General features: G+C 51.4%; 1 protein-coding gene across 2 annotated transcripts; it reads left to right on the forward strand.

Moving 5' to 3' along the window:
• Nucleotides 1-538: 538 nt before the first annotated feature.
• Nucleotides 539-11,138, forward strand: DRG2 (developmentally regulated GTP binding protein 2). 2 transcript variants are annotated; one of them, XM_069870411.1, is made up of 13 exons: nucleotides 539-679; nucleotides 2,393-2,553; nucleotides 3,354-3,443; nucleotides 4,610-4,670; nucleotides 5,600-5,690; nucleotides 6,415-6,487; nucleotides 6,638-6,728; nucleotides 6,923-7,020; nucleotides 7,619-7,695; nucleotides 8,098-8,186; nucleotides 9,201-9,259; nucleotides 9,645-9,698; nucleotides 9,786-11,138. In XM_069870411.1, exons 1-13 carry the CDS (start codon nucleotides 616-618, stop codon nucleotides 9,870-9,872), a joined length of 1,095 nt encoding a protein of 364 aa, XP_069726512.1. In that variant the 5' UTR covers nucleotides 539-615; the 3' UTR covers nucleotides 9,873-11,138. The 2 variants fall into 2 exon arrangements, with proteins under 2 accessions (XP_069726512.1, XP_069726513.1); XM_069870412.1 differs by having other exon boundaries at nucleotides 542-679; nucleotides 2,393-2,548.
• The last annotated feature ends 3,981 nt before the right edge of the window (nucleotides 11,139-15,119 follow it).

The raw sequence follows: 15,119 nt of genomic DNA on the forward strand, positions 1-15,119 counted from the left end.
AGAGCACCTCCCAGAACAGGCTGAGAGAGCTGGGGTTGTTCTCTGTGGAGAAGAGAAGGCTCTGGGGAGAACTTAGAGCAGCTTCCGGTGCTGAAAGGGGCTCCAGGAAAGCTGGAGAAGGGGATCTTGGTTAGGGAGTGCAGGGGTAGGATGAGGGGGAATGGTTTTCAGCTGAAAGAAGGGAGATATTGAGGTGAGATCCTAGGCAGAAATGTTTTGCTGTGGGGATGGGGAGGCCCAGGCCCCGGTTGCCCAGAGCAGTGGTGGCTGCCCCATCCCTGGACGCGTCCAAGGCCATGGCAGAGGGTGAAACTGGATGGGCTTTGGGGTCCCTTGCAACCCAAACCACTCCATGATCCTTAATCAGAGGAGCAGAGGGGGCTGGTGGGGCTTCCCCTGACTCCTGGCTCTTTAGAGGGAAGCGGCTGCCGTTCCCACCTCCTTGTCCCCCTTCCCGGGCCGCTCGCTGGCGGAACCCGGAAGGCAGGTCGCGGGAGCGGGCGGAGCGCGCCGGGGTTTGCACAGCGCTGCCCGCCCGGGCCCTTGAGGCGGGCGGACCAGGCCGGGCGCTTCCGGTGCGCGGCGTGCGGGGCCGGAGCGCCCGGCGGCCCCGCCATGGGGATCCTGGAGAAGATCTCGGAGATCGAGAAGGAGATCGCCCGCACGCAGAAGAACAAGGGTGAGCGGGGGGGACGGGGAAGAGAGGGGGGGAACGACGTGTGAGGGGCTTGGGGGGGTTGGGAGAGCCGGGAGGCGGTGACCTGGGGTGTGAGGGCCTGTCGGGGGCGGGTGAGAGGCGAGGGTACCTGGGGAAGGGGGATCTGCGGTATGAGGGGCCGGGGCGGGTGAGAAAGGGGGAGGAGGGACATGGGGTGCGAGTGCTGGTGATTGGGCTGCAGAACAAGCCTTATGAGGAGCGGCTGAGAGAGCTGGGGGTGTTTAGCCTGGAGAAGAGGAGGCTGAGGGGAGACCTCATTGCTCTCTACAACTACCCGAAAGGAGGTTGTGGAGAGGAGGGAGCTGGGCTCTTCTCCCAAGTGACAGGGGACAGGACGAGAGGGAATGGCCTCAGGCTCCGCCGGGGCGGTTCAGGCTGGACATTAGGAAAAAAATTTTCACAGAAAGGGTCATTGGGCACTGGAACAGGCTGCCCAGGGAGGGGGTTGAGTCACCTTCCCTGGAGGTGTTTAAGGCACGGGTGGACGAGGTGCTGAGGGACATGGTTTAGTGTTTGATAGGAATGGTTGGACTCAATGATCCAGTGGGTCTTTTCCAACCTCGTGATTCTATGATTCTGAGGGGGGGTTGCTGAGGTGTGTGGAAGTGATCTGTGGTTCTGGGGTGTGCTATGGGGGAACAAGGGGCTGAGCTGGGGTGGCTGAGGAGCTTAGGGAGCTGGGGAGGGGAGGGGGCAGAGTGAACCCTGAGGCAGGGATGCGTGGGGCTGCCCCCTCTGGCAGCCGCTCTCCCTCACCGCTGTTGGAGCCCTGACCGCTGCAGGTGGAAGCCTCAGAGTCAGTGCAGAGCCCCTGGCAGCGTCTCAGCTCTCCTCAGCCCCCAGTGTTGCAGGCACAGGGGGGGTTGGTGCTGTTCGGTGTTTAAATGCCTGAAATAATGGGGTGGGGGCAAAGCTCCCCTCAGATTCTGCCAGAGCGGGTGCCCAGTGCTGCTTCCAGAGGCTTTAAGCTGTCGTAAATGATGGAAAAAAGAAACTAAAACCTGTCACCTCCTGGGTTTCTTGCCCATCCCTGTGCTAAAAGGAGCTTCTACAGAAACAATCGTCTTCTTTTTTTCTGTATTGGGTGTAAATTCAAATGTTTTGTGAAGAATAAGGCAATAAAGTACTCTCATGCATGTGAACCCCAAGTTAAATGTCTTTAAAACTTACCAAGAACAGGGAGGGAAAAAATCTTGCATTTTTGGAATGCTAAATGTGACGAGGCATAAAGAGAGGCCTTTGCCTCAAGGAAAGGGGGGAGGCGTAAGGGAATTGGGACCACAACTGCTCATGTTTTAGTTGCTAAATTGGGCTGGCCCAGGGCTAAACCATGGCACTCAGGTGCAGCTGTTCCCCCTGTGATTTTCTCCTCCCTAACTGTGTGTCTTGACTCTTTGACTCCTGCACCTGTGCTCCCTCTGGCTTTTTTACTCAGGATTTTTCCGGCTGCATATTTCCCTTGAGTCTGGCTTTCCCTATGGGACTCCAGAAGGTTTGTTCTCAATGGCCAGTGTCTCAAGAGGTTACAGAACAGCTGGGGAGGGCTGATGTGTTTGTCAGTGGTTAAAGCATTCACCAAGATCTATAGTGTTTCTTTTTAGGAAGGTTTTTCTTTCTGGAAGTGAATTATCAGCAGCTTTTTGCCAGCTGGTTCTTGCCTTTGTGTTATTCCAGCCACTGAGTACCACCTGGGACTGCTGAAGGCAAAGCTTGCAAAGTACAGAGCTCAGTTGCTAGAACCTTCCAAATCCTCAGCTGCTAAAGGAGAAGGCTTCGATGTGATGAAATCTGGAGATGCCCGTGTGGCGCTCATCGGTTTTCCTTCTGTGGGTAAGGTCAGTGAGTGTCTGTGTTAACCACGTGGCATGGCTGGGTTGTGGCTGTAGGGCAGAGCCGTCTCCTCTTCATCTTTTGACATCTTACTGTGACTTAACACAGAATCAAAGGGAGGGGAAATGCTCCCTCACCTTGTGTGCGGTGCCGTGTGGTCACAGCCTAAAACTCAGTCCTGCCCAGCCACAGTGCTGCTAAGGAAATCCGTGAGAGTACGGGATCTGTTGGAGCAAGTCCAGAGGAGGCCATGGAGATGATCTGAGGGGTAGAGCACCTCCTGTACATGCTCAGAACAGGCTGAGAAAGTTGGGGTTGTTCAGCCTAGAGAAGAGAAGGCTGTGGGGAGACCTTAGAGCAGCTTCCAGTACTCAAAGGGGCACCTGGAAAGCTGGGGAGGAGCTCTGGATCACAGAGTGCAGGGATAGGATGAGGGGGAGTGGTTTTCAGCTGAAAGAGGGGAGATTGAGATGAGACATTAGGTAGAAGTTCTCCATAATTAGAGTGGTGAGGCAGTGGCCCAGGTTGCCCAGAGCAGTGGTGGCTGCCCCATCCCTGGAGGGGTTCAAGGCCGGGTTGGATGGGGCTTGGAGTCCCTGATCCGGTGGGAGGTGTCCCTGCCCATGGCAGAGGGATGGAAGTGCATGAGCTTTAAGGTTCCTTCCAACCCAAATCATTCCAGGATTCTATGAGTCACCTTCCTTCTGCCTCAGTCCCAAAACAGTCGCAACACTCAGCACTGAGGAACACTTTGGTGCTCTTTGTTTTGCTGAACACTTACCAGTGCTGATCTCTTGCATTTCAGTCCACGTTTTTGAGTTTAATGACCTCGACTGCCAGCGAAGCTGCGTCTTACGAGTTCACAACCCTGACATGTATCCCAGGAGTCATAGAAGTAAGTCAGATTTTCCTCCCTTTGGCTCAGTGGCAGTAAGGAACCCAGACACATAAATGTGTCTGTTTACACCAGCTACACTTGTCCTGCTACTGAGCAGCGGTGAGAGCCAGATGTCTCTGCTGACTTCTGCTTTAAACATTAGGAGGTCTCATGTGCTTGCGGTATCAGGTCTCCTGCAGCCTGTGTGCTGATTTAGCTCTTCCCTAGGCTGCGTAGCTCTTCAGGATTGACTGCATGAGCGGGTTTCATACGCTGCCGTTCGACTGACCAGAGCAATACGGCAATTCTCAACTGAATTTTTTATAACCGCTATTGGCGCCATTGACCAGATGGCTGGAAACCTTGACAGATTTGTTTTTAATGAAGCTTTAAAAAAGGCAATCTGTACTGTGATCAATTTGGAAAGAAAATACAACTACTCCTGTCCTTGAGGAGTTTTATTAGTGGTGGCCTAAGCATCCATCAGTAAAGCAAACGATAAAGGGCATCAAACTGAAAAGTGTCCAAGAGTAATGAGAAAATCTGGGTCAGAATTGAAAGCAGAGTTAAATAATGAAAGTAACCATATTGGTGTTGAAGCGAACACAAATATTGTAACGCATCCAAGTGCAGCCGTGAGCTGCAGTCGCTAAAGCCGCTGTGGAGAGCTTCTCTCAATAGCTTGAAGGCTGATGTCCCTGCTGAGCTGATGAGTGGAGGTCTCCTGTTATTTCCTGGCACTGTAAGACCTGCAGCACATCTGAACAGTTCTGATCCATCTTGGAAAGAGGTGATGCCCCTTGCTTGTTACAGTGCTTTCTCGTTAAACTAAGAAAGTAAGTTGTTTTTTCCTCTTTCCTTTCCATTTCAGCAGCTCAGGGTAATGCTGCTCTTGTACCATGTTCTTTACCTAGTGCTTTGTCAGCCTGAAATCATGTGATGCTTTAGGAGGTACTGCAACGTACTGCAGTACTTGGTGTTGAACGCTGCTTCGTAGGAAACCTTCTGGATGTTGGTTCAACAAAACAGAGCCATGGGCTTTGTGTGGGGTTGTGCTGCTCTGCTGAGTTCATTCAGTTCTGCTCTCTGTGGACTTTGAACTCCAGTGCCTGCTTGGGGCTTTCGAGGCAGCCCAGGTGCCCTGCACAAATCTTTCAGCTTTGCATCCTTCTTTTCTCTTTCAGTACAAAGGAGCCAATATTCAGCTACTGGATCTGCCTGGGATCATCGAAGGAGCAGCACAAGGTTGGCTGATCTCTATGTTCATGTGAAGTAAGGATTCCTCAGTAGCGTACTTGGCTGTCTCAAATGTTGGCAGGTTTCCTGGGCCAACAGTTCCTGCATTGGCTTCCCAAATTTTGGAGTCCTTGATCTTACGTGAGGCACGATTCTCATCTCTGAGCCCACATAAGGATCTATTTGTAGCAGAAAGATGCTTTTCTGGAGGTGGGAGCCAAAGCAAGGCAGTCACTTCTCACCTTCTTATGTGAGTGTTATCTTGCTCATCTGTTTTTTGGTACAGAGGAAATCTAAAGAAAGATGCTAGAGAGGCGGAGGGGGGAATTTCAGCTAAACAGTAACTTCTTGACTAATTTCCTGAGCTTCTGCTTCAGTCCTCCTGTATCTTCTGATTCTGGGAAGAGGTGTTTGCATTGTTCCTCCACTTTGTCATTGCCCAGATCAGCTACCGTGTCAGAAGATACCTTGGGAAACTGGAAAATCTCCTGATGGTCTATTTTCATCTTTTTTTTTTTGGAGGATCATGGCCTGATTAACCAGGTCTCTCTCCTTTTAGAGCAGACAGTGTACATAACTCCGCTGTACAGGGACTCTGGGTGCGTAAGCCGTGTGTGCTGCCTGGAGCTGCTACCGATGCACGTCTGTCTTGCTGACTGAGAATTCCATTTCCCCCCGTGCGGCCCTGCTCAGATAGCTTTACACACACCAATTCTCGTAACCTCTGGAGGAGCAGCAGCAAAGAGTACTCATTAGGGTTTGTGCTGAACATAACCCAGTGTGGAAGGACCAGATGCACTCGGGTCCCCCCAGCCTAGAACAGAACTGGGGGTTCTTTTTCCTTGCTTCCAAGCAGCCGTGCAGGGTAGGAGTCCCCATCTGTTGCAGACCTCATAGCTGGTTTCTCTCTGATGTGCAGCCATCTCCTCTCTTCTCAGGGAAGGGCAGAGGTCGGCAGGTGATAGCAGTGGCCAGGACGGCAGACGTCGTTATTATGATGCTGGATGCCACGAAGGGTGAAGTACAGAGGTGAGGGTGTGCTTCTGGGTGTGGGGAGCTGTGGGGTGTGGTGGGCTGGGTTCAGGGGTTCCCACATGCCCAGAAATCATGCCAGCTGCCTAAAGTGTTGTCCTGTGCATGATGGGCAACAGTACTTAAGTTGAGACAGGCTGAGAATATTCAGCGTGGAGAAGAGAAGGTTCTGGGGAGACCTTAGAGCAGTTTCCAGAGCTGAAAGGGATCAGGAATTCCAGAGATAGGATGAGGGGGAAGCGTTTTCAGCTGAAAGAGGGGAGATGGAAGTGAGGTCTTAGGAAAAAGTGTTTTCCTATGAGGGTGGGGAGGCCCTGGCCCAGGTTGCCCAGAGCAGTGGTGGCTGCCCCATCCCTGGAGGTGTTCAAAGCCAGGTTGGATGGGACTTTGAGCCCCCTGATCCAATGGGAGGTGTCCCTGCCCATGGCAGGGGTGATGGAACTGGGATGAATTTTGATGTCCTTTTCAACCTAAACCATTCAATGATTCTGTTGATTATGAGATGGAGGTTGCAGTCCATTAGAAGCATGCTGGCTTGCTGGCTTGGACTTCTCAGCTGAAGGATTGTTCCCACGGACTCTGTCCTGCATTTGCTGTGGTTTTTAGGTGGTAGTGGAAGCTTGTGGCAAGGCCGTATCAATGCGGTAGTCCAAAAGGAAAGGTGTGGTTGTTACCTGGCTGTGCTCAACCTCATAGGTACTAACGTGCGGTGTCCCTGCAGGGCCCTGCTGGAGAAAGAACTGGAATCTGTAGGAATTCGTCTGAATAAAAGCAAACCAAATATCTACTTCAAGGTGAGGCTTCCTAGGCTGCTGCAGTCACAGCTTGAGTCTGACAGCCCACTCAAAGCCGAGGTGACTGTGCTGCCGCTCACGTTGGACAGGCTGAAGGAGGGCTGTCGATTTTGCGGACTGTTCATAAGTTGCTTTCTTGTATCCCTGCAGCCGAAGAAGGGTGGAGGTATCTCCTTCAACTCAACTGTCACGTTGACTCAGTGCTCCGAGAAACTGGTGCAGCTCATCCTCCATGAATACAGTATCCTTTCCTGAAACAGGAGAACTCTAAGCCATCAGCAGCTCATGAGTCAAGTGGTACCCACTTCAGGACTGCCTTGTGTAGTTGTTGGTGCGTGCTGGGTTGAGAACAGGTTTCAGAAGGAAGCTCAGCCTTTTGGCTCACAATGGGGTGTAGACATGTTGGGATTTTAACCTTGACAACGTTCACCTCAGAAATCTTCAATGCCGAGGTCCTCTTCAGAGAGGATTGCTCCCCTGATGAGTTCATTGATGTGATTGTAGGCAACAGGGTCTACATGCCGTGCCTCTACGTGAGTATCTCAGAAACAGCCTGCCTTCTGCAGCACCAAGCATTTCCGTTCTGTGCTGGAAACGCTGAGCCTCCTTGCTTCCTAAAGCAGTAACGATTTGGGGCTTAGGAGGCGGAAAGTACAGCTCAACAGGGAGCTTTTTGTAAGCTTTAGCCGTGCGACTGCGCTCTGCGTGTGTTCCCTGTGCCCTCTTGTGGCTGGCTGCCGTGGAGCAGCGGGCGCTGCCTGTCCTGCTGCCAGGGGGCTTGCTCCCAAATCGTGAAGCCATCGATTCTGGTATTGCCAGCTCTACGCTTGGCTTTTCCCTACTGGTCCCTTGTGCCAGAGGTCACTTAATGGCTCTGTTTGATGGTGACTGGGTCTCTGGGGTAATCCGAGCTATCAGAGAACGTGTTGCGAGTCCCGAAGTGAGGACTTTAGAAGACCCAAAGTTACATTTAGGCTTCTGAATTTCAGCAGCCTTGGCTCGTCCCCTGGCTCACAGGATCTATGTTTCTGTTTGAGATGCTGGAACTACTTTGTTGTACCTACATCTACATCTCTTACAGTATTACTGAATTGTCTTCCTAAAGGCTGTGTTGTTTTTCCTTTGACTTAGGTTTATAACAAGATTGACCAGATCTCTATGGAGGAAGTGGATCGCCTTGCTCGGAAGCCCCACAGTGTTGTGATCAGGTAGGAGCCTGTCAGGCTGCCTCATGTCCTGGCCTGGATGGTGTGGTGGTTCATTTCATACCTCTTTCTGTGGCTTCTCCCAGGGCTACTGTGCAGCCCTTTGCAGACTTCCTTTCCCTGGAGAGGCAGGCAGCTTGGCTTCTCCACGCTGTCTGCAGGCCAGAGTGAACCAGTCTAACTTGTTTCTTTAGAAGTCCTGATGTATCGGACTAGGGCTTTGCTGCTTCAAAGCCACTTCCCATTCTGAAAGTGCCATTTATGTCACCTCATGTATTTCCTTCACTGACCTCATTAAAGATGTCCCCTTGTTCTCTAGCACTTTAATAAGGCATTTCACCTCGTTCTTCTGGATCTCTAAATCACAGCAACAGTAAACACAGAGGTATTCCTGGTGTTTTGCAGCTGTGGCATGAAGCTGAACCTGGACTACTTGCTGGAGAAGCTCTGGGAATACCTGGCACTTACCTGCATCTACACCAAGAAGCGAGGACGTAAGTGACCATTAGCCAAACAGGAGTTTTGAAAAGCACAAAGGCTCATCAGAAGCAGACAGGCTGCAGGCAGGGCTTGGATGTGGCTGTCAGCGATCCCTTGTGTCTCGGAAATGCTGCAATTATGCTTTCTCTAATGTGCTTTCATCTTTTGGGAGATGCTTTCTGATCCCACCGTGTGTTTGTCCCACCACAGCCCTCTGCACTAGAAGAGCTGCATTTGCATAATACCTTACATGATGATATAAGGAAATAAAGTTTGCAAATTCGCAACTTTCTTCCTTATTAGGTGCACTTTGCAATGAACTGTTCAGCCCTTCACTACCCCGAAGAGCTCTCTGGTTCCTGCTGTGAGAGGTTTGGCAACTCCCATGAGGAGTTGCTCCTGAGGCTCAGGAGTGCCTTTGATCCTCCTTTTGCTTTATAATTGACTTGCAGCTTCTCCTGGTGATGAAAACACATCTATAACTTGTTCCTATTTGGTTGTGACAGCTGTGATTCTGAACTTGGGTGGATATGAGGAGATGAAGGAACTTTTGATGGGCTTGTTAAGATACAAAATCTTGGGGATGTTACGGAAAACTGCAGTGTGGTTTGGTTTTACTTGAGCAGGTTTGATTTGGATAGTTTCGTTTGTCCTAAGTATTTGGAACAGACCGGGTGGATTGTGAGGAAGCTGTTGACTGTGTGGTGTGGGTAACTATACTCCCGGGTACTGAGCGTCTGCAGAACTGATTTCATGCTTTTGAGCACCCGGATTCCTGTTCTGTCTGGGAGCGGGCAAGTGTTACCAGAGGAGGTATCACAAAATCATGGAATGGTTTGGGTTGGAAGGAAACTTAAAGCCCATCCAATTCCACCCTCTGCCATGGGCAGGGACACTTCCCACTGGATCGGGCTGCTCAAAGCCAAAATTTGAGAGTAGTAAGCACAGGGCAATGTGCGATGATGTCAGCATGCTGGAAAACTCTTGATGGAAATCCAATGTTTTTTCTCTATCCTGCTTTTCCACAGAGAGACCAGACTTTACAGATGCCATTATTCTACGGAAAGGGGCCTCTGTGGAGCATGTGGTAATTTCTCTAAGTCTTTTATGTTTCCTTGTCTGTAGAAGGCAGGTTCCTCTTGGAGCCTGCTGTGATTTGTGCTTTGTAAAGCTCTGGATATGTCAGTGTTCACTTGCGCTTCTCCTTTTGTTACCTTTACCAATTCCATCTCTCTTGGGTTTCTTTCCTAGCAGCTATGAAAGGTTAAAAATAAATTGCTTAATGCAGTTCAGTGAAAAAGCACATGGAAACAATGGGACGGGGCTTTTTGTGGGCTGGTAATCCCTGTGTGTCTGTTCACTGGCTGCTGTTGTATTTTTCTGAAGTAGAACTGAGTTGTTTCTAGCTCTTGGACATTGAGCAAGGTGTTTGCAAAGCCAAAGTGTTGTTGAACTATCTGTCTGTCTTGCAGTGCCATCGGATTCACAGATCCTTAGCCAGCCAGTTCAAATACGCCTTGGTGTGGGTAAGTGTTTAACAGCAGATGAAATCCCTGTCCTTGGGTGTCTTCGACCTGTCTTCTCCTAACCCTTCTCCCTGTTTTGCTTTAAAGGGGACAAGCACAAAGTACAGCCCTCAAAGAGTGGGCTTAACCCATATGATGGAGCATGAAGATGTCATTCAGATTGTAAAGAAGTAACCCTCTTTGGTGCCTGGCCGTGTCTTTAATCACTACAATTGGAGCTCACCACACAAAAGCAAAACAAAAAAAAAGGAGAATAAAAAAAAAAAAGGAAAAGGGAGATGTGTTCCACAGCTAAGAAAGCTTCTGTGAAGCTCCTTCTCTTGGAGAGGCAAAATATGAAGCTACTGTACCTGCAGGTGGGGATGGGGAAGATGGGTTTCTGTCTGGCAGCATTTTAAGTGAAGTGGTGTTTCTTAATAACAAAAAAAGGAGTCAGTTCTTCTAGAACATAGTTCCCACTGCTGGCAACATCCTGTCGCTTGTAGGATTTGCAGGTGGATCCGCATGTTATTCTACCAGTGGGTTTGTGTGAATGAACCTGGCCCTGTGCTTTGGGACAGGAAAACCGAGGCTGAGAGAACATTGCTAATGCTTTGCGGCATATCCATTCACTTAATGTAAGCATTGATCAAAAACAGAAACAAAAATCTCCCTTCCCTGCTTGCTGGACATGGTGTCTGTGCAGCTTTCGCCACTGGAGACTTCAGTCTCTGTGTTCAAGACAGCTCTTGATGAATTTATAATGGTCTCACTTAATTAATATAAAAACGTGGCAGTCTGTGCCTCTCCTTAGCTCATCGGTAGGGTTTGTAGGACATCCTGCTCCAACTGGTACTGAGAGAGATGAGAAACGAAACCTTTAACGTGGGCAGACTGCAGCAGGGAATGATCAAAGGGCTGTAGGCTGCAATGAGGATTCATTTCTGGCACATCGCTCATCGAAGAGCTACCTTGGAAGTTTCCTCTGCCCTTATCCTGCCCATTAGTGCCCAAGAGTTTTGCTGGGGATCCGCTGCTTCTTCAGTCATGACCCTAAATTCCAGTTACAGCTCTTCCGGCTCCAAGAACCATCCCATGCCATGGGTTTTACCCCAGCCCTGTTAAACATTGTTGCTTGTCTGGCTATTTTTCCTCAGAAGTCTGGGATTTTTCTAATCATGCTTTTTCATTGAATACCGATGCTGAACAGTTTAGAGTGCCTGATAGAGATCAGCTCTTTCCTTCTGGGATCAAGAGTTGCCAATAGCTTTTATTTTCTTTCATTGAAAAAGGGTTCGGTTTGATGCAGATTCTTTAACTGTGAAGACAGGTCTGATAGAAAACTTGTCTGAGCAGGGCTCCTTCCCTCTCCTTTGTGCTCCCCCCGCCCCTCACAAGCTGATCGAGCAGAAATGGAAGGATTATTTTATTTGAGAAAATAAAAGTTGCTATTTCATGTGAGCTGTAGGTGTCTCTCTGCGGTGGGTGGATGGTTTGGTGTGTTTTCTAACTCTTTTTTTCCCTTTGACTGTCTTAGGAATCGTGGATGCTGTTGCAGGAGGTTGTAGGAGGGGAAAGGGTTGTGAAGCGGCTGCGAGAGGGCTCTGAGGCTGGAGGGGACTTGATGAGGTGTGATGGGAGATAAATGGGTGTTTTATACAATACCCAAGCTAAGAAGGTGACTTTGAACTCTCTTAGGTTCCCTTCCCTGTCCCTGGCTTTGTCTGCAGCTGGAGCGCAGAGTGAATCCTGCCTGTGGTGGCAGCTAGCAGAGAATGAGCTCCAAATTAGCCACGTTATGCCTGAGCTGCCTGTAGGAAGCAGGCTCTTCTCTGTGTGAATTGGGTGGGATGCCGTTCCAGCACATTAACTTGCCCTTTCCATTTCCTGTGAAGGTTGCACAGGCAGAGCTGCCCGCACGAAGAGTTCCTTTGGTTTCGTTTTATCTCTGAGTTTCTGACTTTTTCACTCCAAAGCCAGGTGCTTGCCAGGCCCCGGCACACGACCAGGCAGCCAGAACTGCTGACTGCTGTGTCCTTAGGCCGGGTGGTGGCTGGGCTTGGGGAAATGGTGCTTGTGTGAGGCTGAAATGCACAGAATTACCTGCTCAAAAACATCCTTGGTTAGTGAGTGCCTACCTCTCGCTGCGTTTGGGTTTTGCATTGACCGGTCTAGCATGCCATCATTAAAAAAAAACATGTCTAATTAGCCTTACTCTTCATTTAGGAAATTGGGCATTTTATCCTCTTCAGAAGGAACTGACATAATTACATTTGGAATGGGGATGAAATAAAAATAGTTAAGGCAGAAGCAGCTAACTTCTTTTTCTAGTGAGAATAGCTTTTTTTTGCAAGCAAGTTTATGGCTGCTATTGGAAAATGCATGTGTTTAATTGCAGCACTCGTTCTTCCAGACAGCTTCCCTAATTGTTCTGCTCTAACCTTAAAAGCTGCAAATGTTGCAGTTCCGTGCAGGAGCAGGTTTGCTTGAAGATCTCTCTGAATCCTGAGAAAGGGAGAAAACCTCTTGCAGTGTTAGGATTGTACTGGAGCCTTCTTAGGCTTATGGAATTGGCCAGACCCCTCGTTAGCTCCGTTGGGGAGCTGGCGATGGGAGAAGTGCTCAGAGCCTCCTTGCTGCGTGTTTATAGAGAAAGGCTTCCTCCTCTCCAGGAGGATGGGGGTGGTTGCAGGCAGGAGCTGCTTTTTCTCCGCTATATGAGGGAAAGCTCAGTTTGGATGATGCTTGGACAAAGCAGCGTGGCTGGTGCTCTGCTTTTCTGCGCCGCAGCCCCCTGCCATTCCCTTGCGCCGTATCCCAATCCCTGAGGGCTGCACTGATCCTGCTCATGCCCTGAGCTCGCTCTGCTCGCGGAGGGCAGCTGTGCCTCGCCGCTGCGCCGTGCTCCAGGTGTGAAGCGATGTGGATCGGCTTCGATACAGTCCATCAACCATCCTCCATCTCATCCTGGAAACAGCAGCGGCCCGAGGCGTGCTCTGTTTAAAATGCCTGTTCCAGGCAATCAAGCAGGTTTGATTGGCTGAACACTCCTTTTATAATTTAATTTAGTCGGGAATCGTTTGCAAGGTAATAAAAAGAGACTCTGACTCCAAATACATTCATTTAATTCAATGAGAGACAGTTACTGCGGCAGGCTCGCCTCAGCCAGCTTCCCTCGCCCCATCACGCTGACATCTTAAAGCGCTGCTCGGGGCTGTATATAAGAGTCACGATCCGCAGTGACAGCTTAATTGTTTCAAATGCTGACAAGGGTCACCCCAACCGTTGTGCGGGGCTGGCTTGGGAGGCTGCAGCGAGCAGGATTTATGGCTGGCAAATAGTTTTGAATTCCTCTGGTTGCGCCTGCTAAATGATGAACCTGCCCCTGGGGGATCGGGGCTATTGATTGTAATTTGCAGTTAAGCCCTCGCTTTCTGAGGAATCAGCATAATAAATACCCACCGCATTACAGCAGGGGACGTGTCTGCATGGAGGAGAAGGAAGCAGGAAAGCGCTCTTCAGCTTGGTGTGATGCAGGAACCTGGTGCTGGAGGGAGGAGGATGAAGCTTTGAGGCTCTTTGGGCACCTGGCGATTAGGAATGCATCCCTGGATTCTTTGAGGAGGCAGCTGGAAATGTCCTGCTCTGCCTGAAGAGGAGAAGGTGGTCCAGTACCGCCAGGATGGGATCGTGGTCCAGATCCATCTCTGTGCCTGCAGAGCCGGTTGGTCCCAGCCCTACTGGGACCAGTTGGTGTCTAGCCCCGTGTCCATGTGGTTTCTTCTCCTAAACTGCCATTGCCATGGAGGCAGGAACCAGTCAAGGGCCTTCACCCCAGCTGTTCACATCTGGGGTTGGTAACACTGAGAGGTGGCAAAGATCTGTGTCCTGGGAGGACACAGGGACAGCCGTGTCACCATGAGCAAGGGCCAGGGACCAGGGGAGGGGGGACCGGAGCTGGCTGCCCCTCCTGATGCCCCCCAGCTCTGCAGAGGGAAGATTAGCTCCCATCCCTCCGCTCATGAGTGGAGATGAGAATAATAGCAGTCATCAAATATGCATTGGAGAGCAGCAGCCTGCAGCTGCCGTGCAGCAAATATGGTCCTGCGGCTGCCGGGGGAGTGACGGTTTCCAGCAGGGAGTGAGGCCAAGAGCACGACGCCGGCAGAGCCGAGGGCTTTGGGCGGCCCCGAGCCATCCCGGTGCCATGAGGGCAAGCTAGGCTACCCCAGGTGAGTGGCTGCGAGCCGCCCAGCAGGGCGGCACATCCCTGCGGCTGATGGTGGCCACGAGGGGAAGGACCAGGGAGGGACCTTTGTGTGCGATGTTGGTCCTCGTGCAAACACTGCGGCGTGGGGCTCTGCTCCTCCGCATCGGGGCGTAAGGTCCTGATGCCCCTGCCTGGACGCTGACTCCCACCTTCTCATCCCGGCATCCCCGCTCTCCTCCAGAGCAGAGCAGAGCTTCCTCCCCTGAATGCCCCATCCTTCTCGAGGAACCATGACTCCTACAACCCCATCCCCAAATTCCTTTTACCTCTGGGCTGTTTTCCCCTGGGAAAGCTGCTGAGCTCTGCAGGGTCACTGGGTTTGGTGCCCAGGTGATGGTTTGGGGCTGTGACCTGGCTCTGGGGCTGCCAACCAGTGTTCCTCGGTGCATGCCAGTGCTGAGCCTGGGACACATCATGCCCAGCTGGTTTCTCTCCTCCCCAGAACTCTTCCCTTCCAGGCAGCTCTTGGTATCGGGTAGCAGCCGGCAGGCAGGGGCACAGCGTGCATCCCTCAGGAGTTTTGGGGGAGAAACTGGAGGGGGTTGAAATGAGCCTGTTCAGGGTGCGATGGGTGCTTGCAAGGCAAGGAAAGACCCCCTGCTGCCCCAGGGGCTCGCAGGGCTGTGCTGCTGTCACATCACCCGTTGCTGGAAGGGTCCAGCCTGTCCCGGTGTTCCTGGTGTCGCTGGGATGGGAGCTAATCTTCCCTCTGCAGAGCTGGGGGGCATCAGGAGGGGCAGCCAGCTCCGGCCCCCCATCTCCTGGTCCCTGGCCCTTGCTCACGGTGACACAGCTGTCTCTGTGTCCTCCCAGGACATGGCTTGGGCTCCACTGATGCTCTTTTCCACTGGTGCCATGTTTGTCTTACCCCACAGACCCTCTCCTGCTACCTGTTGGCTGCCTCCCCTCGTGCTCCGTCCCATTGCTCTCCCTGCAGCTCCAGGGCAGCCTCCCTCAGTCCAGACCCCACTGGGGTGTCTCCAGCCCCGAGAATAATGCTGGGAGGAGACCAACACCGTCGGGTCACAGCTAATAACCCTTCCTGCAAGTGGGGCTGGGGAGAAGAAAGTGCTGTGGACAGGCAGCTGTGGGGCTCCCTCAGTCCTGGGAGAGGCCAATGGGTTTGGTCCAGTAGATGCTGCTGGTTCTTGGGTTTCTCCAGATGCTGCACA

This window comes from Phaenicophaeus curvirostris, chromosome 16 (genome assembly GCF_032191515.1).
Source record: "Phaenicophaeus curvirostris isolate KB17595 chromosome 16, BPBGC_Pcur_1.0, whole genome shotgun sequence".
NCBI lineage: Eukaryota > Metazoa > Chordata > Aves > Cuculiformes > Cuculidae > Phaenicophaeus > Phaenicophaeus curvirostris.